The sequence below is a fragment of the Gambusia affinis genome, linkage group LG17 (genome assembly GCF_019740435.1).
Source record: "Gambusia affinis linkage group LG17, SWU_Gaff_1.0, whole genome shotgun sequence".
NCBI lineage: Eukaryota > Metazoa > Chordata > Actinopteri > Cyprinodontiformes > Poeciliidae > Gambusia > Gambusia affinis.
The window spans coordinates 23,816,526-23,840,535 of record NC_057884.1 but is presented as its reverse complement, the minus strand read 5'-3'; the positions used below and the strand labels follow the sequence as shown (position 1 = coordinate 23,840,535).

General features: G+C 40.2%; 2 protein-coding genes across 8 annotated transcripts in view; both read right to left on the bottom strand.

Moving 5' to 3' along the window:
- Positions 1 to 4: 4 nt before the first annotated feature.
- On the bottom strand, positions 5 to 1,898 carry LOC122819521 (ribonuclease inhibitor-like; the record flags this gene model as incomplete). Its single annotated transcript, XM_044096301.1, has 2 exons — positions 5 to 244; positions 1,597 to 1,898. Coding segments are annotated over 2 exons (480 nt in total), but the record flags the coding sequence as incomplete, so codon positions are not given.
- The window catches only part of LOC122846989 (NACHT, LRR and PYD domains-containing protein 12-like), a 626,610-nt gene continuing 604,436 nt past the window's right edge, over positions 1,837 to 24,010 (bottom strand). For 3 of the 7 annotated variants that reach the window (XM_044144325.1, XM_044144327.1, XM_044144317.1), the window contains one exon: positions 1,837 to 2,126. In XM_044144325.1, coding sequence (XP_044000260.1) covers positions 1,949 to 2,126 — 178 coding nt within the window. In that variant the 3' untranslated portion in view covers positions 1,837 to 1,948. Of the gene's footprint in view, positions 2,127 to 20,908; positions 21,083 to 24,010 lie in introns of all 7 variants that reach the window. The other 4 variants (XM_044144323.1, XM_044144322.1, XM_044144318.1 and 1 more) reach the window with 3 other exon arrangements.

Genomic DNA, 24,010 nt, shown 5'->3' with positions numbered 1-24,010 from the left:
TGCTGGGATCTGTAATTATGTTTCTTTTTTGCCCCTAAGTTGCAGCAATTTATCAAGTGTCCAGAGTTACCTGAGAGTTTCCAGGTTGCAGTTTGGACTCTTCAGTCCAGCAGAGAGAAGCTTCACTCCTGAATCCTGCAGGTTGTTGTTACTCAGGTCCAGTTCTCTGAGACTGGAGGACTGGGAGCTGAGAACTGAGGACAGAGCTTCACAGCTTCTCTCTGAGAGGTTACAGCCACTCAGTCTGAGGAGACAGAGAGAAAAATCTGTTATTAAACAATTCTTCAAAATGTTTGTCTTTTATTCCAGTCAACAATGTTCCTCTTTACTGATTTAAGGGACAGTTTTATATATAATTATGTTTCCTTTTGTTGTGAACTGGTTCAGTCTATTGATGGGCCTCCAGCCATGAAGGACTGAACTAAAGGCAACAAGGAGGCTGGCAAGAGAAATATTAAATTCCTCTATGAACTAAATTTATCCCATGTCAGTTTTAACAGAAAGAGTCCAATGAAGCCTGAGAATCAAGGCTGGACTGAAGAACAGCATCAGGTTTAGTTTGAGGATCAGCATCAGAGCTGGTTTGAGGGAAAACAGCAGCTTGAATCAAAGCAGAGAGAATCTGGAATTTCATCTTTCCATTTTTTAACTGTTGGATACAGAGATGGAAAACTGAGCAGAAACTGAAAATAAAACTATTTTTTGAACAAGAATCAAATTGCTCAATAAAAGGATTTAAAAAAAACCTCTTTTTTGTTTGAGAAAAAATTACGACAAAACTAATGTGAGCTAAAATAGAAACAAAAGAAACAATTTCACTCCTAAAACAATCCAAAAACAAGAACTAGTCAAACATTAAATATAGTGAAATTTAACCCAGTATTTAAATTAACTAGTTCTGAAAACATCCCACCAACCTGAACACTAAATGTTACTAAACTCATAGAAAACACACTTTCAGAATCACCACAATTAAAACTGCATTCATAAATATCACAACATTGAACGAACCTCCAAATATGTTTTTAAACATTTTGTTGGAATAGGATGGGCCTCCAATATGTTACGATCCTGATGTCATCACACAGAACTCACAAAATACAAAGTCCAGACCAGATGATGTTTTTAACAAAGAGGTTTTATTAAACCAAGTCTGAACACAAAGTGGTTCTGACAGTCTTGGTAAAATAAAAGAGTGAGAGAACAAATAAGGCAGCAGTTGGTCGTCGGATTCAGGACGATGTGGGGCTCAAACTGATTCTAATCTAACGTTCATAATAGTTATCTCTTCTTTAATTTATATTTATTTATTATTATTTCTACTGATATACTTAAATTCAAATTTAAGTAACTGCAAAGTTACACAAACAAAGTTAACAGCAATAACTTGAGTTATTTAGCTTGTCGTAAGAAACTAAATCAGGTTAAAATTTTATCCATTAATTTATAAATGCCATGGTTGTGAACTAGATATTTAATTATCAAACTAAATATTTATCTTCAAACTAAATGTTTCCCAGCAGACTGACTAAAGACATTTCTCCCTCTTCCTCCTCTATCAGACCTTCTCTGCTCCTGCAGCAGGTTCCTCCATACCTGAGAGCTTCCAGTCTCCAGTGTGGATCCTTCAGTCCAGCCCACAGCAGCTTCACTCCTGAGTCTCCTGGATGATTGTAGCTCAGGTCCAACTCTTTCAGATGGGAGGGGTTGGAGGTCAGAGCTGAGGCCAGAGAAGCACAGCCTTCCTCTGAGACCAAACAGCCTGATAAGCTGCAGACACACAATTCATCACATGATGAGAAAATGAGAACATTGAGGTAGAAACCAAAGTCTGAACTGATGGATGGATTTGTAACATGGAATAAATAAGAAAGCCAAGCAACTGCTGGGATCTGTAATTATGCTTCTTTTTGCACCTAAGATGCAGCAATTTATCAAGTGTCCAGAGTTACCTGAGAGTTTCCAGGTTGCAGTTTGGACTCTTCAGTCCAGCAGAGAGAAGCTTCACTCCTGAATCCTGCAGGTTGTTGTTACTCAGGTCCAGTTCTCTGAGACTGGAGGACTGGGAGCTGAGAACTGAGGACAGAGCTTCACAGCTTCTCTCTGAGAGGTTACAGCCACTCAGTCTGAGGAGACAGAGAGAAAAATCTGTTATTAAACAATTCTTCAAAATGTTTGTCTTTTATTCCAGTCAACAATGTTCCTCTTTACTGATTTAAGGGACAGTTTTATATATAATTATGTTGCCTTTTGTTGTGAACTGGTTCAGTCTATAGATGGGCCTCCAGCCATGAAGGACTGAACTAAAGGCAACAAGGAGGCTGGCAAGAGAAATATTAAATTCCTCTATGAACTAAATTAATCCCATGTCAGTTTTAACAGAAAGAGTCCAATGAAGCCTGAGAATCAAGGCTGGACTGAAGAACAGCATCAGGTTTAGTTTGAGGATCAACATCAGAGCTGGTTTGAGGGAAAACAGCAGCTTGAATCAAAGCAGAGAGAATCTGGAATTTCATCTTTACATTTTTTAACTGTTGGATACAGAGATGGAAAACTGAGCAGAAACTGACAAAAACTATTTTTTGAACAACAATCAAATTGCTCATTAAAAGAATTGTATAAAAAACATTTTTGAGAAAAAAATTACGACAAAACTAATGTGAGCTAAAATAGAAACAATTTCACTCCTAAAACAATCTAAAACAAGCTCTAGTCAAACATTACATATAGTGAAATTTAACCCAGTATTTAAATTAACTAGTTCTGAAAACATCCCACCAACCTGAACACTAAATGTTACTAAACTCATAGAAAACACACTTTCAGAATCACCACAATTAAAACTTCATTCATAAATATCACAACATTGAACGAACCTCCAAATATGTTTTTAAACATTTTGTTGGAATAGGATGGGCCTCCAATATGTTACGATCCTGATGTCATCACACAGAACTCACAAAATACAAAGTCCAGACCAGATGATGTTTTTAACAAAGAGGTTTTATTAAACCAAGTCTGAACACAAAGTGGTTCTGACAGTCTTGGTAAAATAAAAGAGTGAGAGAACAAATAAGGCAGCAGTTGGTCGTCGGATTCAGGACGATGTGGGGCTCAAACTGATTCTAATCTAACGTTTATAATAGTTATCTCTTCTTTAATTTATAATTATTTATTATTATTTCTACTGATATACTTAAATTCAACTTAAAAAACAACTTATTGATCCCAAAAGGAAATAAAATCTTATTTATATTAATTCAAATTCTTCAAAGGGTTATTTTAGATATTAATGACTGTTTAGATTAAAGATCTCTTGTGGTTTGTATAACAGTGAATTTCAAGAAGGTTCTGAGTTTATATTATATATATTCTAGATAAATTCCTCTACTTGTTTCTCTGAATATAGATGATTATTTTAACATGTTGCTCATCCTCTTCCTGTTACTGAAACATTTCCATTTATTCTAGAATCTATAATTACTCTCAGGAATATCTCTTCAATGCCAATAATATCTGTTAATGTAATTTATCTGAACAGTCTAACTTCCTGTCCATCAGCCAATCAGCTTCTTGTATTTTCTCAGTAGATCCATCAGTGGAAGCCCCGCCCAGCCCATGATGCTCCTGGTTTGTGAAGACAGAGAGACAAACTGAACTCTGATAGGAAACAGTTTCAAACTGATTTTCTCTCTCCAACCTCTTGGTTCCACATGGAGCTATATTTGGCCCCCTGCTGCTCTGACTACCATGTCATTGTGGTTCCAGTAGATGGGTCGGTTTCCCAGGTTCATTCAGTACCATGTGAAAAATTGTGCTATATGATAACAGAAATTATTTTGGTTATTCAACTGTCATAAGAGACAAAAGGATGTTCAGAATATCAAGTTATATTTTCACCATGTTATTCATTCACTTATTAATCCCATTGTTCCAAACTAAATATTTAATATACAAACTATTATATTTTCTGTACTATAAGACACCTTAAAACCTTCAACTTTCTCAAAAGCCAACAGTGCGCCTTATAATCTGGTGCGCCTTATATATGGACCAATATTGAGCCACAACAGGTCTTGCAACTACAGTAAGCAGCCGCCGACTTCATTTCCCCCATAGAAGAAGAAGCGTGCGGTGCATGCTGGGATATCTGACTGTGCGAAGCGTGCCATTTCATTTCCATTTGTGTAAAGACCTCAAAATGGCTCCTTTTAAGAGACACTCTTACAAAGCAGAGTTTAAGCTCAAGGCGATCAGTCACACAGTAGAACACAGGAATAGAGCAGCAGTGAGTTGTCAGAACGCTGGTTTGTAATCTATTATGGTAATAAAGTTTAACTGACCTATCTGACTGTTTTGTTGATATTTATGGAAGTAAATATGTGCCATCAGAATTTGAATTAAAAATGCCTCTGAAATTTGAATGCTGTATATTAGTGCTTACTTTTTCAGTATTAAAATAAATTCAGAATATATTTTTAACCTAAAAAAAATTCAGTGTCATTTTTTGTACATGGTTGCAATTTTCATTTATTAAAAAAATTCACATTCCTATTTCAAAGTCATCAAATTTTCAATATACATATTTTTCACAGTTTAAATTTTCAGTGTTAATAAATTCAACATATAAAAACTCAACTTTTCAAAATTCAAATGCAATATTTTCAGTGTCCTCCAAATTCAACTTGCTCAAATTCGCCGTCTCAAATTCAGCGTCTAAAAATTCGCTGTAAAAATGGCCAAGGTTACTTCAGTTCACAGACATTAGCAATGGATGTCCGATTCCAACATCCACCTAATCACGTGACACAACCGTCATATTGAAGAAATACCAGCATCACCCAGGCCCATGAAATGACATAAACCCAACGTGAGTTTAATGCTTTCATATTTCTATAGTATATTTTATTTTGTGCATGAAGTTTGATACATTATCTTAAAGCCTGATTTAAAACACGGGTTGGGCCGTTGTTAATCTTACAAATTGTAGATTTATTTGTGTTTTATATAGTTTCCATAATTTTAATGAGAGAAGAGCACAGTAGGATTGCCATCCCTTCGTAAAATACGGAATCGCCCGTGTGAGGCACGCGATTTGTTCGGTATTTCTGTATGTCCGACAGTAACGCCTATCACACGCATATAAACATTTAGTGTAACAATAATTACAAAAATAAAACACAAGACATGTTAAGCTCAGCTAATGTGGCGGGAGCTAGTAAGGACCCCAGAACGCTTTGGACCATTGATGATGTCACTGTAGGAGCCATTTAGCCTTTTTTGTGTTTATCGCCACCAGGGGGCGTATTTCATTTGAGTTCTGTATCTAATGGGGGATGGGTTATTTAAGGACAAGCATGATTATGTTCAGGTGTTGTTGATAAGAAGGGGCAACAGTTTTCTACTGTGTTTTCAGGTTAAGGTTCTATGTCAGAATGTAAGTGAATTTGCAATGGAAATAGCAGCGATGGACAACATGCAAACAATAAACGACTTTATTATAAAACAAAACAAAGACTGGCATCCGGAATTCTTAATAGAGCACACGTAAGACCAACGCTTCAACAATCAACAACCGGTAGCCTAAAATACAGGATTTTAGACGCTACAATTAGGTAGAAAACTGCCTCGTTTGGAGGAACCACCGATCCTTCTGCATTTGGTTGCACGAAGCCGCAAAGTAAAGGTCGCACCGAAGCAGGCTATTGGAGCCACCGGACAATCGGAGAGGAGCGACCGGGACACCGGGCGCCGGAGCCGGACAGGAGCGACCGAGACACCGGGCGTCGGAACCGGACAGGAGCGACCGAGACACCGGGCGTCGGAGCCGCAGAGGAGCGATCGCGACACCGGGCGTCGGAGCCGCAGAGGAGCGATCGCGACACCGGGTGTCGGAGCCGCAGAGGAGCGATCGGGACATCGGCGTCGGAACCGGAACCGCACAGGAGCGATCGGGTCACCGGACGTCTGAACTGGAGCCGCACAGGAGCGATCGGGTCACCGGACGTCTGAACTGGAGCCGCACAGGAGCGATCGGGTCACCGGACGTCTGAACTGTAGCCGCAGAGGAGCAAACGACGCTGCGCGCTTGGAACAGAGCTGCATGGATCGAGCTATTGGAGCCACAAGGATTCGTAACAGGACATCGGGACGCAGATCATCAATGCCGGCCAACGCATCATTGGGGTATGTGGGTCAGCGCTGATATCTATGAATGGCCATCATTTGTGCACACAAAGGTCCAAGCTTAAATCCAATGCATTGGTAGCAGACTGAAGACTGCTTAAAAGAAAAGGAGAGTTCTCCATAAATAAACAATCTACAATTTGCGACCAAATTAACTGAAAACTGTCGGCCATTATGGCAGAAGAGGAAAATGTTGGTCAGGATCAGGAGGGTCAACATAACATTATGGGTGAAGAGGAAAGTTCTCAGAGGGAAGCTGAAAAAAGACAAGTGAAATTAACAGGCAAAGCTTTGTTGATGAAAATCAGTAACTTAGAAAGTGAGAGAAAAACAAAGTTAAATAGGCTCACAAAATTAAGACAAACTATTACAGTGTTGAAAAATGACAAAGGGTGTGTGAATGACATTAAGGGAGAATTTAAAAGGTATTTAGGTTTGTATAATGAAATACAAAAGGTACACCAGTGTTTGTTGAGATTATTGCCGGTAGATGAAACACAAAAGCATGATACATGGTTTCAAGCTAAAATGTTGAATGTTCATGATTTTGTTACTTCTACTCATAAATGGTTGGCTGAGGCTCAGGGTTGCTCAGTCGGTGTGCCTGACGATATTAGAGAAAATGAAAGTAAAAATGATAATGAAGCTGAAACAAAAGCTGCCAGTGGTATCATAATCATGATGGAGGAGGAGCTACAAATTGAACCTCATGACAGCATTTCAAATGTTTCTTTAAGGTCTTTTAGAAAGACTGGGAGTCAAAGGGGTTCTTCTACAACAACCAGCAAATCTTCAACACTTTCTGAACAAATAAAAGCAGAAGCAGAAAGGGCTGCACTCCTGGCATGTGCAGCTGCTTTAAAGGAGAAGCATGCGCTGGAGGAGCAGGAATACCTGTTAAAGAAAAGAAAGGAACAACTTGAGATGGACACCAAAATAGCTGCTGCTAACGCCAAGCTAATGGTTCTAGAGGGCAGCACTAAAGGCAGCATTACATCTAAGCGTTCTGATGGAATGGATTCATATGTTAGAAAAGGTGCTAGACCCAAGATCAAACCTACTTTACTCCTTTCACAAACTTCACAGTTGGTTACCAAACTTGCAAAAAAGCTTCAAGAAGATGCAGGACTGCTATTGGATAAAGAGGTTGAGTCAGATCTATACATGGCTTATGTACAGCATATTCCACCCCAGGTTGATGACACTGTTTTCAATTCTTTGGTGTCACAAACGGCTCGCCCTGCTGTTCAAACTTCTAAAGCTTCTATTATTTTATCCGATCCCAATGTTACCACTCAAAACAGTTTGCTTCCATCAAATCAAAATCCATCTGCTGGAGACCTCTACAATGTATTGAAACAGCAGAATGACATAACAACTCTTCTGGTTCAAATGCAAACAAGCCAGTTACTGCCACACAGAGAAATTCCCATTTATGATGGAGATCCTTTACAGTTCAACTCATTTTTGAAAGCCTTTGAATATTGTGTGGAAGCAAAGACCAGTTGTAAAGGAGACTGTTTGTACTACCTTGAACTACTTGGTTCACCAGGGGGCAACCAAGAGACCTGGTACGTAGTTGCCTTCACATGACTGCAGAAAGAGGATACACTGTGGCCAAGCAACTCCTGAAAGAACATTTTGGCAATGAATTTAATATTACTGCAGCCTACATGGAAAAGGCCACTGGTTGGCCCAACATTAAAGGTGAAGATGCTATAGCATTAAAGGCATTTGGACTGTTTCTTCGTGAATGCTGCAATGCAATGGAGGAACTGCAGTATTTGGATGAGTTAAGCATCCCAGCTAACATGAAAATCTTGGTTCAAAAGTTTCCTTTTAAGCTAAGAGAAAAATGGAGAACAAAAGCAAATGAGATTTTTGAGAGAACTAGTCAAAGAGCAGGTTTCAGAGATATTGTTGCTTTTATTGAACACCAGATCAGGATCATCTCTGATCCGATTTTTGGAGATATACAAGACTTACAACCTGCTAAGGGAATCATAAGACCTAGCAAACCTCAAATAAAGTCACAGTTTAAAAGAAACAGTTTTGTCACCCATGTTTCTGTTAAGGATGACTGTAACATGCCGTCTCTCAAAAATGAAGTAACTGTTGTTAACAAATCAAATTATTCTTCCTGTCTGTATTGTAAACAGGATGGTCATGTATTGGAACAATGTCGACAATTAGGAAAGAAGTCACACAGGGAAAAACTAGACTTTATAAAAAACAAAGGTTTATGTTTTGGTTGCTTGGATACAGGACATTTAAGCAAGAATTGTGATAAGCATCGCTTGCAAACACTGTAACCAAAAAGCATCCCAGCATTTTGCACATTGGACAGAAGGAAAATCCCCATCAGAAAGAGTTGGATCAGGCAGCAAAGGGCTGTAAAACCTCCTCTACTTGTGGTCATACTGGGCTGGCCACCATACAGGATTCTTCCCATCCTGCCTGTGAAAGTGAAAAGTTCAAAGGGAACTAAGATCATTAAAACGTATGCCTTTCTGGATCCAGGTAGCACTGATACATTCTGCTCTGAAAGACTTCTTAACGAACTTAACATTCAAGGTCGAAAGGCTCAGATTCATCTCCGGACAATGGGTCATAGTAAAACAATGACAACCTCTATCATTAAAGGCCTGGAGATTTCAGAAATAAATGGAAGCCATTTCTATCAGCTTCCCATTGTGTTTACACAAAAGGAAATGCCAGTCTCCACCGACAATATCATCAGTGAGGAGGAGCTGTCAAAATGGTCATTAAAGGACATTAATTTTCCTCGCATACAGGCTGGTGTAGAATTATTAGTGGGCACAAATGCATCTAAACTAATGGAACCTTGGGAGGTGGTTAATAGTAGAGGTGAAGGGCCCTATGCAATCAGAAGCCTCCTAGGATGGGTTATAAATGCTTCAGCAGAAGATTACAAGGATCTTGAAAATGGGTACCCTTCAGTTCATGTCAACAGAACTACAGTTGATAAAATTGAAGAGCTTCTGACGAGCCAATACAACTATGACTTCATTGAGAAGTCCTTTACAGAACAAGAGGAAATGTCAAGAGAGGAACAAAAATTCCTAGACATAATGGATCGCTCTGCACAGCTAGAGAATGGACATTACAAACTGAAATTGCCTTTCAAAAGGGAAGAACTCGTAATGCCAAACAACATTTCTGTTGCTCTGCAGCGCATACTTGGGTTGAAAAGGAAATTCAAAAAGAACAGAAGTTTTCATAAAGAATACACAAACTTTATGACTAATGCCATTAATTGTGGACATGCAGAAAGGGTTCCACAACATCAGCTGACAGCAGTGAAAGGCAAGGTGTGGTATATACCACATCATGGTGTATATCATCCACAAAAACATAAGCTGCGTGTGGTATTTGATTGTGGAGCAGAGTATAAAGGGGTCTCACTTAACAGTCAGCTTTTACAGGGCCCTAACCTAACTAGCTCATTGGTGGGGGTTCTAGTAAGGTTTCGGCAGGAACATGTGGCATTAATGGCAGACATAAAATCCATGTTCCACCAGGTTAAGGTGTCTGAGGACCATGTGGACTTTCTATGCTTCATGTGGTGGCCTCAAGGTAATCTAGAACAAGACCTTGAGGAATACCGTATGACTGTCCACTTATTTGGTGCAGTCTCCTCACCGAGCTGTGCTTGCTATGCTCTCAGAAAGACTGCTGAGGATAATCAGTCCGGCTTCTCAGAAGATGTTGTACTAAAAGTCAACAAAAACTTTTACATGGATGACCTCTTAAGAAGTCTGCCATCAGAGGAAAGTGCAGTTACCATGGCCAAAGATCTTATGGCTATTTGCAGCAGAGGAGGATTTACGCTAACCCAATGGCTTAGCAACAGCCGAGAAGTGCTCCAATGTATCCCAGGAGAACTCATGTCCCAAACTCTTTGTGAGTTGAATCTGAACAGTGATGAGCTACCGGTAGACAGAGCACTAGGTTTACAATGGTGCACAGAGACAGACAGTTTTAAGTTCAAACTGAAAGTCAAAGACAAGCCTTCCACTAAAAGAAAGTGGAAACAAATCCAATACATTTCAGACCTCCTTTGGAAACATTGGATTCGAGAATATCTACTGTTATTACAAGAACGACAAAAGTGGATAAAGAAAAAAAAGGTGCTTTATTCCCGGAGATGTGATAGTAGTTATGGACTCCACAACACCTCGAGGGTCTTGGATATTAGGGAAAGTTATTAAAACTTTTCCAGATAAAAAGGGTTTGGTGCGAGTGGTTCATCTTCAAACAAAAACAAACATTATTGAAAGACCTGTGACAAAGATTTGTCTGTTATGTGAAGCTACAAACTGTTAAACTGGTAGAATAGTGAATGTGTAAACTTGGGTTGCCTGTTATGTATAATTGGGCATATATTTATTTGTGGCTCCTTTAATTTAAGTTTGATAATTGCTATGTCTACTGCCACACGCAATTAGGGGCTGGCGTGTAGGAGCCATTTAGCCTTTTTTGTGTTTATCGCCACCAGGGGGCGTATTTCATTTGAGTTCTGTGTCTAATGGGGGATGGGTTATTTAAGGACAAGCATGATTATGTTCAGGTGTTGTTGATAGGAAGGGGCAACAGTTTTCTACTGTGTTTTCAGGTTAAGGTTCTATGTCAGAATGTAAATGAATTTGCAATGGAAATAGCAGCGATGGACAACATGCAAACAATAAACGACTTTATTATAAAACAAAACAAAGACTGGCATCCGGAATTCTTAATAGAGCACACGCAAGACCAACGCTTCAACAGTCAACAACCGGTAGCCTAAAATACAGGATTTTAGACGCTACAGTCACGGTTGCCTAGAAACACTAGGGTGCAAAAGAGGGTTAGCAGTCGTGGTGAGCCGCTCTCAACCTGCGTCTTTTTAAAACGTCCTCAACCGATACTCTACCATGTCCTAGCAAAGATACAGGAGAGGGAAGACACACATGCCAGGCTGAACAGTGTCAGTGAGGATGAATGCTAGCAATTGTAAAAAAAAATTAAGAGGGAAACTGAAGAAATTATACCGTCTCTTTATTCTTTAAAACTTATGGCACTGCAGTTTTAGTTTCTCTAGTGAAATAGAATGACACTTTCCATCTGCTAGATCCTTATTTTAATTTCTGAAAGGTGGGAACCCTACAGCACAGAGCTTTCCTGAGTAAAAGTGATCATTCTCATAAAGTGTAAATTTCTTTTTAACTAATCCTTTTTCAACTGCTACTTTGTCTTTTATATATTTTGTGACTACAGGGTAGTCAGGATGCTATTGTTGAATCTGCAAGCCACTTACTTAATTTACTAACTGAAAGACCACGGAGTGGAGGAAGAGGAGACATGATGAAATTCTGGACTGGATGGGAAAATCTGCCAGCAAGTCTGTCTGTGGAGATTGTTCGTGGAAACTACAAAACACTAAGAATTCCTTGTCACTACTGGAATTACAACTCTTTCAGTGAGGATTTTGTAGCATGCATTTCCTCTACGCAGTCTGGCTTTGGCTTGCTTTGAGTGATTGACCTGTTAAAAAAATAATAAATAAAAATAAATCTACATTTAAGCTGTAGCAGTTCTTTGTTTGTTAATCAGTTTGTTAAAATGTTTGTTAAAATCAGTTTTGTTGAAATGAAGCCTAGGCGTAAATTCAATCTGGAAGACTCTTTTAGCCCCACCTGCATCATCCAGCCGGAACTTCCGGCTCATCACCGTTGATTGCTCAACGCCGGTCCAAGACTCGTCACGTCCAATCACCGTCCAAGCCCCAGCTGATAAGGACCGCCATCCATGGCGTCGTGCGCTTTCCAGCAGAGCTCAACCTGCTCAGCCACAAGCCTCAGATCTCAGTCAGCTATCTCACCAGATCTTTCTTTGCGATTGCTCACCCTTCCACCTCTAATGTCCGTCATAAAAGCCGTTTGCTCGGGCGCTTCTCTCCCTCAGACGCTCCCCAGAACAAAAGAAGATTTCCTGCCCCGGTCTCATTCATTCCAAGCAGCTTCTCCCGCCGCTCTCTCGCCTGACTGGGATCCACCGTTCCTCGCTCCTGCACTACCCACTCCATGGTCTGTCTTTGGCAAGCGGTCACATAATCCCACCGTCTTCACCGGTCGTCTTTCCCCGACTCAGGACCTGGCTAGCCCGACAAGGTCTCGCCGCAACGATGTCTGTCGCCCTCCCAGCTCATCGTCCATCATCTCGCCACCGCCGATTACCACATCACTTTTCCACCAGTTCCTCGCTCTGGTCCAGCTACACAAACAGCTTCACTCACTTCCGCCTAGCCGCTGTCTGCCCGGTCATCAGCTCCTCCCGTCGGATTTCCACGCCACGCCCGCCTCGGGCTTTCGGGGTAAGACGTAGCCTCACATGTCTCATTCATGTTTGGCCATCTTAGGAAACGTAGAACCTTTTCTTAGTCCATCCCCATTCTGAGCTTGCAGGCCCTATTAGCATGCGCCACCCAGGCTGCGTTTTAAATGCTTAAGAGCTTTTAACTAAATGAATGCATAAGTAAATGAGAAAATAGTAGCATCCCTCCCAGCAGCGATCCAAAGTGAATCGCCGACCTCTTTTCTACAGCGTCTCGCACCCAGTAGCAGCCTTCGTCACCCAGTAGCCGCCTCTGTCATTCACCTTTATCAAGCCCCATATATTACTCCTTAAACTTTATTATGCCCGCACCGGACTTCCTGCTCCTTTTCTCGGCTGTCGCAAGCCAGTATGTTTGTATTCCCACTGCGGGTTTATTCATCCATGAAAAACAACAGATGCATACCCAGCTACGTAGTCCGGTTCACGGGTTGCCATGGTTACTGTATTCATTTCTCTGATCCAACATGTGTCGTCCCTCTCCTCTTGATTACCACCAGGTGCATCTCGTTTCCTGAATAGCCCCTATGCATTTAACGCCGCCTGCGTTTCAAGTCCCTGTCATATTCGGGGAGTAAACATATACAAATAATTATTAAATATTTAAAGAAAACTAAATTATTTCAAAGAATATGATTAAAATAGGTGTGTGTGTGAATGGGTGCATGATCTAGGGGGGTGGATTATAAAGATATATATAAAAATGGATGAGAGTTTGTAGGTATATATAAATAGGAAATTCATTTAGTTAAATTATATATTTAAGGTAGGAGTAGGAGGATACAAATACTTATATAAGTTGATAGTCCATTTCGAACCACACTCCATACCAGTAGGTGGCGGTAATGCTGCTTAAAGTTTGTTGCCAACCGCCAATAAAATCAAGAAGAAGAAGTCCCTGTCAGGTCCTTGTCCTCTTCGTCACTTATGCATTCTTGGCCCATTCGTTCACCCTGCCGCTATCCATGTTGAGCCCTGGTTTCCACTCAGTAGTGCTGCCTGGGATATAGGATTGTTTTGGATTATCATACTGTTATTCATCTTTAAACATCATTTTCACTGCTACTTGGTTACATCACGCCCTCCCCATCAAATGACGAGATGGGCTTTGTAAGGTTGGTTAAGAGAGCATTTATTAAAGGACAACACTGTAGAATTCCCAGTATCGTGTGATCGTGAGTTTTGGATTGTCCTGACGAGTCTGCTGCCTCCTCCCTTCCCTTAAACACAACCCAAGAGTTTTGTTAAGCCCTGAAGGGTATTGCCTGCCCAGTGTCAGCAGCACCCCTCCACACCCCTTGAACCGGAACCTGTCTGTTTTCATCGTAGAACGGCCAGTTTTGTTATTCCTATATCAATTTGATACTATAGGCGCTCCCGCACTTCACATATCTATGTCTCCATCACGTTCAGCTGTCTAATCTCTTAAAATGTTGTACCTGAGCCGCCCCCAAACGCAATTTGAATGCAGACGCTTGATGGGTTACACCCGTGCAGCAGTGACGGAGATCTGCCGCTGCGTGCAGAGCGGCGTATGAGCATAATAATTATGCCAGCAACGCAGAACTTCGCCAAGTTTTCCCCCAAAGTAACTGACTGAGTAGAGTAATGCCGTCGGATGCAGGTAACGACAGCTAAAAGATGACCAGCTAATTTACAGCACCTTAAGTCTGCCGACAAGTAACCCGTGGTTACTGAATCACTACCTACATTCAGCTTCATAGATTCTTTTTGCCCCCACGAGTAAGTCTATGGCCCCCGGTAACTTGCTGTATCCGGTGCAGTTAGTCGCCAACAGCGAACTGTCCCATATTCTGATATTTCAAGCTCATGTCCCTTCTGGCACTTCTAGGCTTAATCTCTCATCCAAATTTGTCCAAATTTGCACACCATTATTTCCCAGGTCATCCAGCCACTTCTAGGTTTATGCTGCCTATCCATTAACTTCCCAGGTTCATGCTCAAGCGCATTCGTTCCAGTCCCGCTTCTGAGCAATTGCTATTTCATTTTTACGCTGATGATTGTCAGATTTATTTGCCCATGAAGCAGCAGGATGTACAGTCAATCAAACATCTCCTGGTTTGTCTAGGAGATATTAAAGCTTGGTTGGGCTTGAACTTTTAAACGTTAATGAAAACAAAACAGAGGTGTTCGTGTTTTGACCCAGTGGCTCCGTGAGTCCTCCTCTGTTGACCTGGGACCTTTGGAGGAATATTTTAGACCTGTTATTACAGATCTTGGTTTTAAGGTGGATAGTGATTTTAAATTGGACAGCCAAATTAGAGCTGTGGTTAAGTCCAGCTTTTATCATTTAAGGCGATTGGCGTCAGTGAAATCTTTTCTTTCCAGGCAGCATTTTGAAACAGCGATCCATGCTTTTATTTCAACTTGATTGGACTACTGTAATGCACTTTATCTGGGAGTCAGTCAGGCGCTGCTCTCACGTCTGTAGCTAGTACAAATGCTGCTGCACGTTTGTTGACAGGTACTCGAAAAAGGGACCATGTGACCCCTGTCCTGGCCTCACTTCACTGGCTGCCTGTATATTTTAGGATTCATTTTAAAATTCTTATGTTTGTTTTTAAATCATTACATAATCTTGCCCCGGCTTACCTCACTGAGCTTCTTCATCCCCACATACCCCATCAGTCGCTCAGGTCAGCAAATCAGCTGCTCTTGGAGGTACGAAAATTAAAAGGAAGCCCAGAGGGGACAGGGCTTTCTCTGTTATGGGCCCCAAATTATGGAATAACTTACCTTTGCAGGTCAGAGGCCCCTTCTCTGTCCACTTTTAAAGCTCGTCTTAAAACTCATCTATTTAACTTGGCTTTCAACACTAGTGAGATCTAGTTTAAAGTGAGATTTAGTTTAAAGTGTATGTCTTTGTTTTTAAACTAAGACAATTAAAATTATTTTTATTTTGTTGTGTTTTTGGATTGTACAGCACTTTGTATCAACTGTGGTTGTTTTAAAGTGCTTTATAAATAAAGCTGGTATGGTATGGTATGGTATAAAGCACCTACAAGCCATCCTTACCGGTCTGTCAATCAAACTACAGCCCCGTCCGGAGGAACTGAACCTCCAACATCATCACCAGATCCAAGCCAAGTTAGTTCGCATGGCACGTTTCAACAAGTGCCAGATTGCCATTAATCATTTTAATCACCTCTGCTTAATAAAGATCTGGTCATTTTAACACCCTTGCTGATAAGCTGTCTCTCCCAGCCTTTGTTTAGTCCATTTCAGCTTCTAGTCAAATCATCCATTTCTCCACGTTGCACCGTAATTTTATTCCCTATAGTTCCTCAATTTCTTATCCTCATTTCCAGTCTTAGTTTTCTCTTTACGCTCATCCATTACTCCAAGGCCCTGCATTCTCGCAACTTCGATATCGTAATCTATATGACATCATTTAATTTTTTAGATCACGTTTAACCTGTATTCTAGCTCCTTCAGTGCCTAATGAGCACTGCTCAATTCACTGGTGGTGGTTGGTCTTCTTAATAGAAGCTAGTGCTCCTGCCCTATATCATGTCCCCACGTTTCGCCAACTCCACGTCCTTATTTTTTACAGGAGTATTTCATTTGACACTGAGGAAAAATGATAATTTTTAGTGCTTAATTATTTAACCTAATAATGCTTAACTCTTCTCTCTCTTTCACCGCTTTATTACTCTTCGGCTCCCGCTAGCCCTTCTTTGGCAGCTCACCACCTCATGCCCAGACCATCCCGAGCTCTTAGCTGGCCTTTAAACCAGCTGTACTTTAATCCCGATCCCACAGCATCTCCTGCTCGTAATTATTAGCCTGAATCCCGTAACCCTCGCCACGTTCACCCCTTCTTATCACGCCCTGCCCTGTCTCCAACTGGCCTTTCAACCATCTATCCTGTCCTCCTCTTTCCTCCACATCCCTTGTCGGCCCTTATTTTAGCCGCCATATACCCCATATCAGAGCATTTCACCACCTCGCCCCTCTCCGCTGGCTTTTTCCAGTTCTTCCTCATCCCGGCCTCGCAGCATACTACGTTGGTCCCGTTTTTGGCATCCTATCTTCCTATCAGATTAGAGGGGCTACTCTAATCAGTAGCCCCATAATTCCTCACCTCGCAGCATCCCTCGCCGATCTAGTCCTTCAGCATCCCTATCCTACACTATGCGTATTGTGCTCCTCATGCCCTGCATTTTGTGCTTCCCATGCCCTGCATTTTGTGCTCCCCATGCTCCCCATGACCTGCATTTTGTGCTCCCCAAGACCTGCGCCGTCTGCACCCCCAAAGACCTGCGCCGTCTGCACCCCCAAAGACCTGCGCTGTCTTCTTCCCGTACGCTGTGTTTTGTGCTCCCCTTGCTCTGAGTTTAGTGCTCCCCTTGCTCTGAGTTTAGTGCTCCCCTTGCTCTGAGTTTAGTGCTCCCCTTGCGCTGAGTTTAGTGCTCCCCTTGCGCTGAGTTTAGTGCTCCCCTTGCTCTGAGTTTAGTGCTCCCCTTGCGCTGAGTTTAGTGCTCCCCTTGCGCTGAGTTTAGTGCTCCCCTTGCGCTGAGTTTAGTGCTCCCCTTGCGCTGAGTTTAGTGCTCCCCTTGCGCTGAGTTTAGTGCTCCCCTTGCGCTGAGTTTTGTGCTCCCTCTGCCATGCGCTCTGCGCATCCTACCTTCCCTTGGCCCGCTACGTCCCCATCGATCTTTGGCTTCCTTTCCCACTCTTCCCTCCCGTCACTGTCAAGCCTCCTCCTTCTGCCTGATTCTAGCCTCGCTAGCTAAGTCAGAGCAACTCCTCTCCTCTTTACGTCCACATCACCTGTCCTCCAGCTTCGGCCTGGCCTCAGCCTCATTTTGGGGGGATGTCGTTCGTTGCAGCAATTAGAATGAGCCCATCACTGTCACATAACCTCCTTCAGTCCTAACTTTGCAAGCTAAGCAATCGCACCTCCGCTCTCTTAGCGATTTCCGTCTCCAATTCTCCGGCCTCGGCCCCGTCCTCTTTTTTGGGGGGATGACGTTCCTCTCAGCATACGGAATGCTCATCCAAGCCCATCGCAAAGTTTGCGATGATCAATGTCCTTAGCCGGGGCCCAGGCGCCAAAGATTTAAATCATATTGTCATTAAACTTTTCTAATGGTTACCCTTTGTCTGTCTGAGTCTCTACAGATTGAAATGTAGAATCAATTCAATTTTCTGATTTTGTCAGATCACAAGTTCGATACATATGTTTAAATGTGATCATATGTATTACTCATTAGAGCGACAACATTGCTGTTACTCTAATTTCTCTAGTTTTGTCAAATTCAAAACTAGAGGAACTAGAATAACACAATGTTCAGAGTAGATATTTCATTTCTCTGAGTCAGTACTGTTTGTACAGGCAGTTTTAAATATGAAACTGAAATTGTTTTTTTATGCAAAATTTTATTGAATGTACTTAGAGGAGTTCATATTTGCTTTAGGTATTAGAAAATAAACAACATAAGACAAAACTTTTTCTGATTCTTATAATTCAAGTAATGTAAAGCAATACAACAATGTACAAATGTACCTAATGGGTTCCTTTTGAGTAAAGAAAAAAAACAAACAAATTTAGAACATTTTTGTTCTCTGACATGTCTACCATAAAAGCACTAAAATTCACCTCTGTGGTAACATGATCAGCATTTTGCTTTACATTTCATAAATGGTGAATTTTTAAACTGGCACGGAAGCGTATTGCTGTCACAGGAAAAAAAATTGAGCGCTATCACGTTATAACGTCATATGTATCTTATTAAAATGTGATAGTTATCTTGTTAAAACATGATTGCCTTCTGGTGATTTTGGTTGCTTGGTTACAAACAGCCGTTTGCCGTTATTCAGCTATTGTTATTCAATAAAAATCTGAACATAAAATGTTCAGCAAATACATCTGAGCCTCCGTTATAATCTTTATAACCTGTCAAGGCACCGTGGGGTTCAGGAATTGGATGATGTGTACGACCAAGAACCCAGAGCAGGTTAGGAGTCATGTTGCTTCAGTTCGAAGTGGGTGATTGTCCCAGCCACTGCAGAAAGTATCCAGATCATCCTGCAGACATGGCAGGAAGACATAATGGCAACAGAAGAGGAGTGCTTCATTTGAAATGTCCAGGTATCCCTCTTCTTTAAGGTAGTGTAGCACGTCATAATAGATGCATGTTACAGCCGTCCACAGATCTCTCCACAGTCGCTCAGTCCTTCAATTATGGAGTAATAAACGATTAAAAACTGCCCTTCAAATCTCATCATATTGAAGACCACACACAGCTAATGTTACTATAGACATTCAAAAGCATCACATATTGAAACTTGTCATTTGTACAAACCTTTGATTGTGCACACTCTTCCCAGATATAAAACTGCTTCTTCCTGCTCCAAACGATCACGGAGTATATCAAAAATATGATTCAGCAAAAGTTCCTTGAAAAGAGAAAAAAGAAAAAAAACATTTAAAAAATTGTCAGTAAAATAAAAAAGTATTTTGACATCAGTCGGTCAGCATTGAGAAATCACAGTAATCTAAATTAAATTATATTTAATCTAAAATAAGTTAACAGATGTACTTACAAGCATATATTTTCTTGAAAATGAGTTAAAATCAACTGAAAAAACAAAGGCGGTTGTTTATAGTGTTGCTAGGTAACAGAACGAGGTTTTATACCGCAAAGTAAAAAGAATGTAAATTAATATTGTATATCAACAATTGTCAGATAAGAGAAGCAGTATTTTGGATGATGTTGTAATGAAGTCACCTGAACAATACGGTAGCTGAACAGAATGGGGTTGTGGTTATAATTAATGTCGGAAAGTGTTCACAGCCCCTCTTTGAAGCACACAAGGCAGCCATATTAGCGGTAGCATCTCCTGAAAAATTACGACTTTACTAAGACTGCCTGTCTCAGTCTCACCTAAGACAACATACAAACAACCCAGAATGTCGCCACCCATCAGTTCTCTTTAAAGATTCTAGACTTGACCCAAGTGGTATTTCTTTTTGAAATAAAACTGGGGAAATTGGACGTGGGACAGCGGGGAGGGGCTGGGGGTGCTAGGAGGTAGCAAGATGTAATATGCCGGCACTACACGGTGTAAGATTAACAACGGCCCAACCCGTGTTTTAAATCAGGCTTTAAGATAATGTATCAAACTTCATGCACAAAATAAAATATACTATAGAAATATGAAAGCATTAAACTCACCGTTGGGTTTGCGTTCGCCTCCATGGTCGCCAGCCTGGGTGATGCTGGTATTTCTTCAATATGACGGTTGTGTCACGTGATTAGGTGGATGTTGGACTCGGACATCCATTGCTAATGTCTGTGACCTGAAGTAACCTTGGCCATTTTTACAGCGAATTTTTAGACGCTGAATTTGAGACGGCGAATTTGAGCAAGTTGAATTGGAGGACACTGAAAATATTGCATTTGAATTTTGAAAAGTTGAATTTTTTATATGCTGAATTTTTTAACACTGAAAATTTAAACTGTGAAAAATATGTATATTGAAAATTTGATGACTTTGAAATAGGAATGTGAATTTTTTTAATAAATGAAAATTGCAACCATGTACAAAAAATGACACTGAATTTTTTTTCATGTACAAATAATACTGAATTTTTTTTAGGTTAAAAATATATTCTGAATTTATTTTAATACTGAAAAAGTAAGCACTAATATACAGCATTCAAATTTCAGAGGCATTTTTAATTCAAATTCTGATGGCACATATTTACTTCCATAGATATTCTCTTTAGCGCAGCTCCATCTAATGGATGCATAATGTAACCCTAACCTCTACTGGAGCGTCTATTCTATGCACCTTATAATATGGTGCACCTTACAGTGCGGAAAATATGATAAATGTTTCCCAGCAGACTGACTAAAGACATTTCTCCCTCTTCCTCCTCTATCAGACCTTCTCTGCTCCTGCAGCAGGTTCCTCCATACCTGAGAGCTTCCAGTTCCGTAGGTAATAAAAATAAACATCAGTCACATGAACAATGGATTAGGAAATCTAACAAATGCTGGATGGAAGGATCTGCAATAGTGCTCCTTGTGTGCACCAGGCAGCAATCTGTCAAGTATCCAGAGCTACAATATCAATGTTAGCCTGAACCCAACCTTTCTAAATATCTCTCTTCTTGGTTCATTCAGGCCACAATAAAGAAAAACCAGCCGTGTTTGTGTGTCGAGACTTAGCATGATTACCCATCTCACAGAAAGACATCTATTATTATTTTACTCTACTATTGAAAAAATATTTGCATCATGACTGATAGAATATAATGGACTGAAATCTGGTTTCACCAGGATTGAGAACATTTTACCTGAGAGTTTCCAGGTTGCAGTTTGGACTCTTCAGTCCAGCAGAGAGAAGCTTCACTCCTGAATCCCACAGGTTGTTGTTACTCAGGTCCAGTTCTCTGAGACTGGAGGACTGGGAGCTGAGAACTGAGGACAGAGCTTCACAGCTTCTCCATGAGAGGTTACAGTCACTCAGTCTGAGGAGACAGAGAGAAAAATCTGTTATTAAACAATTCTTCAAAATGTTTGTCTTTTATTCCAGTCAACAATGTTCCTCTTTACTGATTTAAGGGACAGTTTTATATATAATTATGTTTCCTTTTGTTGTGAACTGGTTCAGTCTATAGATGGGCCTCCAGCCATGAAGGACTGAACTAAAGGCAACAAGGAGGCTGGCAAGAGAAATATTAAATTCCTCTATGAACTAAATTAATCCCATGTCAGTTTTAACAGAAAGAGTCCAATGAAGCCTGAGAATCAAGGCTGGACTGAAGAACAGCATCAGGTTTAGTTTGAGGATCAACATCAGAGCTGGTTTGAGGGAAAACAGCAGCTTGAATCAAAGCAGAGAGAATCTGGAATTTCATCTTTACATTTATTAACTGTTGGATACAGAGATGGAAAACTGAGCAGAAACTGATAAAAACTATTTTTTGAACAAGAATCAAATTGCTCAATAAAACGATTGTATAAAAAACTCTTTTTTGTTTTAGAAAAAAAATTAGGACAAAACTAATGTAGGAAAAAATAGAAACAAATAGAAACAAATAGAAACAAATATTCTCCTAAAACAATCCAAAAACAAGTTCTAGCCAAACATTAAATATTGGTAAATTTAACGCAGTATTTAAATTAAAGACTTCTGAAACACCCCACCAACATGAACACTAAGGGTTGCTAAACACATGCACTGTAAAATGTAATAGTATATCTTACTCAAAAAGAAAAGTGACCTGAACTCATTCCAGCTTACTCTGTTGACTATACTAACTTAAACTTAGCAAAGACAACTTTCTACTGAGGCAAGTAATCAAACTCATCAGCAGCAAGTAACCCGAACTTGGAGTTATGAGTGAGCAAAACGCATCTGCATAACCAGCAGAAAACTCGGCATCATTCGGCAGCTCTCGTTGAACGCACATGCGCATTGGACACTGACGAGTGACGACGTGTTTGAAAGAAACGCCAAACTGTCAACAATACGGCGGTTGCTGCAGCTAAGTTTTGTCACGGTAAGTCCCACTGTTTTTTAGCAAACTTATATTCGTTATCTCGGCCGTATAATTCATCCGTAAGTCCAGGTTTTGAGGTTAACTTTATGTGTAATGATTTAGCGATGCCTGGGACTAACGTTAGTCGAAAATATCATGTTTATTTAGTGGCAACAAGATGGAGCGGCAGTGCAAAAAAAGCAAACAAAGGAAAAGGGATAAGGATAAAGATGTTGGCGGGTTAAAAAAGCCGCTGTACTGTCATAGAAGGCTTATGATGAGTAGACTGCCATAGGTGGGGCAGCTGTAAACTGTAGGAGAAGCAGCCGTGATGAAGAAGTGTTACGTTGATATGTAATTGTGGTGTTGCTTCTATTGTTGTTAGGACTGCGAAGACCCAGATGTGTCTCACACCCCCATTGGGATCCTGACCATCATTCCTGAGGACAGGCAGGCCTCCACTGACTCACTGCACCTCCAGTCTTCAAGTACTGCCATCATTTTGGAAGGAAGTCTTGTCATGAATGATCTTGGGAATCTTCCACATGCCATGTGTTTGTTCTTTGGACTTATTTATTCTCTGAATTTGGAGTACCCTCAACAACTGAAGTACACCTTTGACTTCATCCAAAGGTGCTTCTGTCACTTGGACATAAATCCCTAAAACCAAAAATACAATCACTCAAAAATCTTCTGATGCAATGAGTGAATGTGATGTGACATTATGGATCAACGTTGATGCCTTTACCCTTATTGGAAAAGTGATTTTTATTTCTTGTTTGATTCTTTTTTTGTTGGAGAGAGCATCATTACATTTGCAGACTATTAAATGGTTTTATGTTAATGAGGAGAAACATTACTTCACTTCACTACTTCATTATTTACTTTATCAATGTTATGATAAATGTTGGGCTCTAGAATTGAGAATTGAGTTTTTGTTTCACACCAGTCAACAAAGACATTTAATCAGGGATTCTCAAAGTTTTAAAGACTGAGGGCCATTTGAAGGATTCAATATTAGATTGAAGGCTACCCTAGAAAAAAAGTCATGTCATTTTTTTCCCCCTAAAAAAGTCTATGGAAAACTTTGTTTCCAGGTTAGTGTGTATGTATCCACACTTGAGAACCTTGTATTTAAGGTAAACTTGTTTAATTATTAAACATTTTTTTCCATTCAAACTGTTGTCTGTTGGCTCTTCGTTCCAATAACTTAACACTTTTGGTTCATCTTACTTGAACATATCAAGGCAATTGGTTTCCTGATATTTTGCAAGTAATGTGAACGTTTAAACATGTAAGTATAACTTATTTTTATGAGTACTGCTTAATTGACATAACTCACAATTTGAAGTCGTCATAATTGACATTTTATAGTCAACTTTACTAATGATTTTGAGTTAACGGCACTCAAGTTTACTGCCTTTATCTGAGTGGTCTAAACATAGTTATTTATAGCAATAACACCTTAAAATGAATTAGCTACTTTACTTGGACATTTTGAGACAATCGGTTTTCTAACTTTTTTTAAGTAAAGTGAACTTATTACATTTTACAGTGTGGGTCTCAAACTGATCCTAATCTAACGTTCATAATAGTTATCTCTTCTTTAATTCCTAATTATTTATTATTCTTTCTACTGATATACTTAAATTCAAATTTAAGTAACTGTTTGCAAAGTTAAACAAAGAAAATTAACAGAAATAAGTTCAGCTATTTAGCTTGTCATAAGAGACTAAATAAGGTAAAAATTTTATCCATTAATTTATAAATGCCATGGTTGTGAACTAGATAATTAATTATCAAACTAAATATTCAGCTTCATACTAAATATTTCCCAGCAGACTGACTAAAGACATTTCTCCCTCTTCCTCCTCTATCAGACCTTCTCTGCTCCTGCAGCAGGTTCCTCCATAC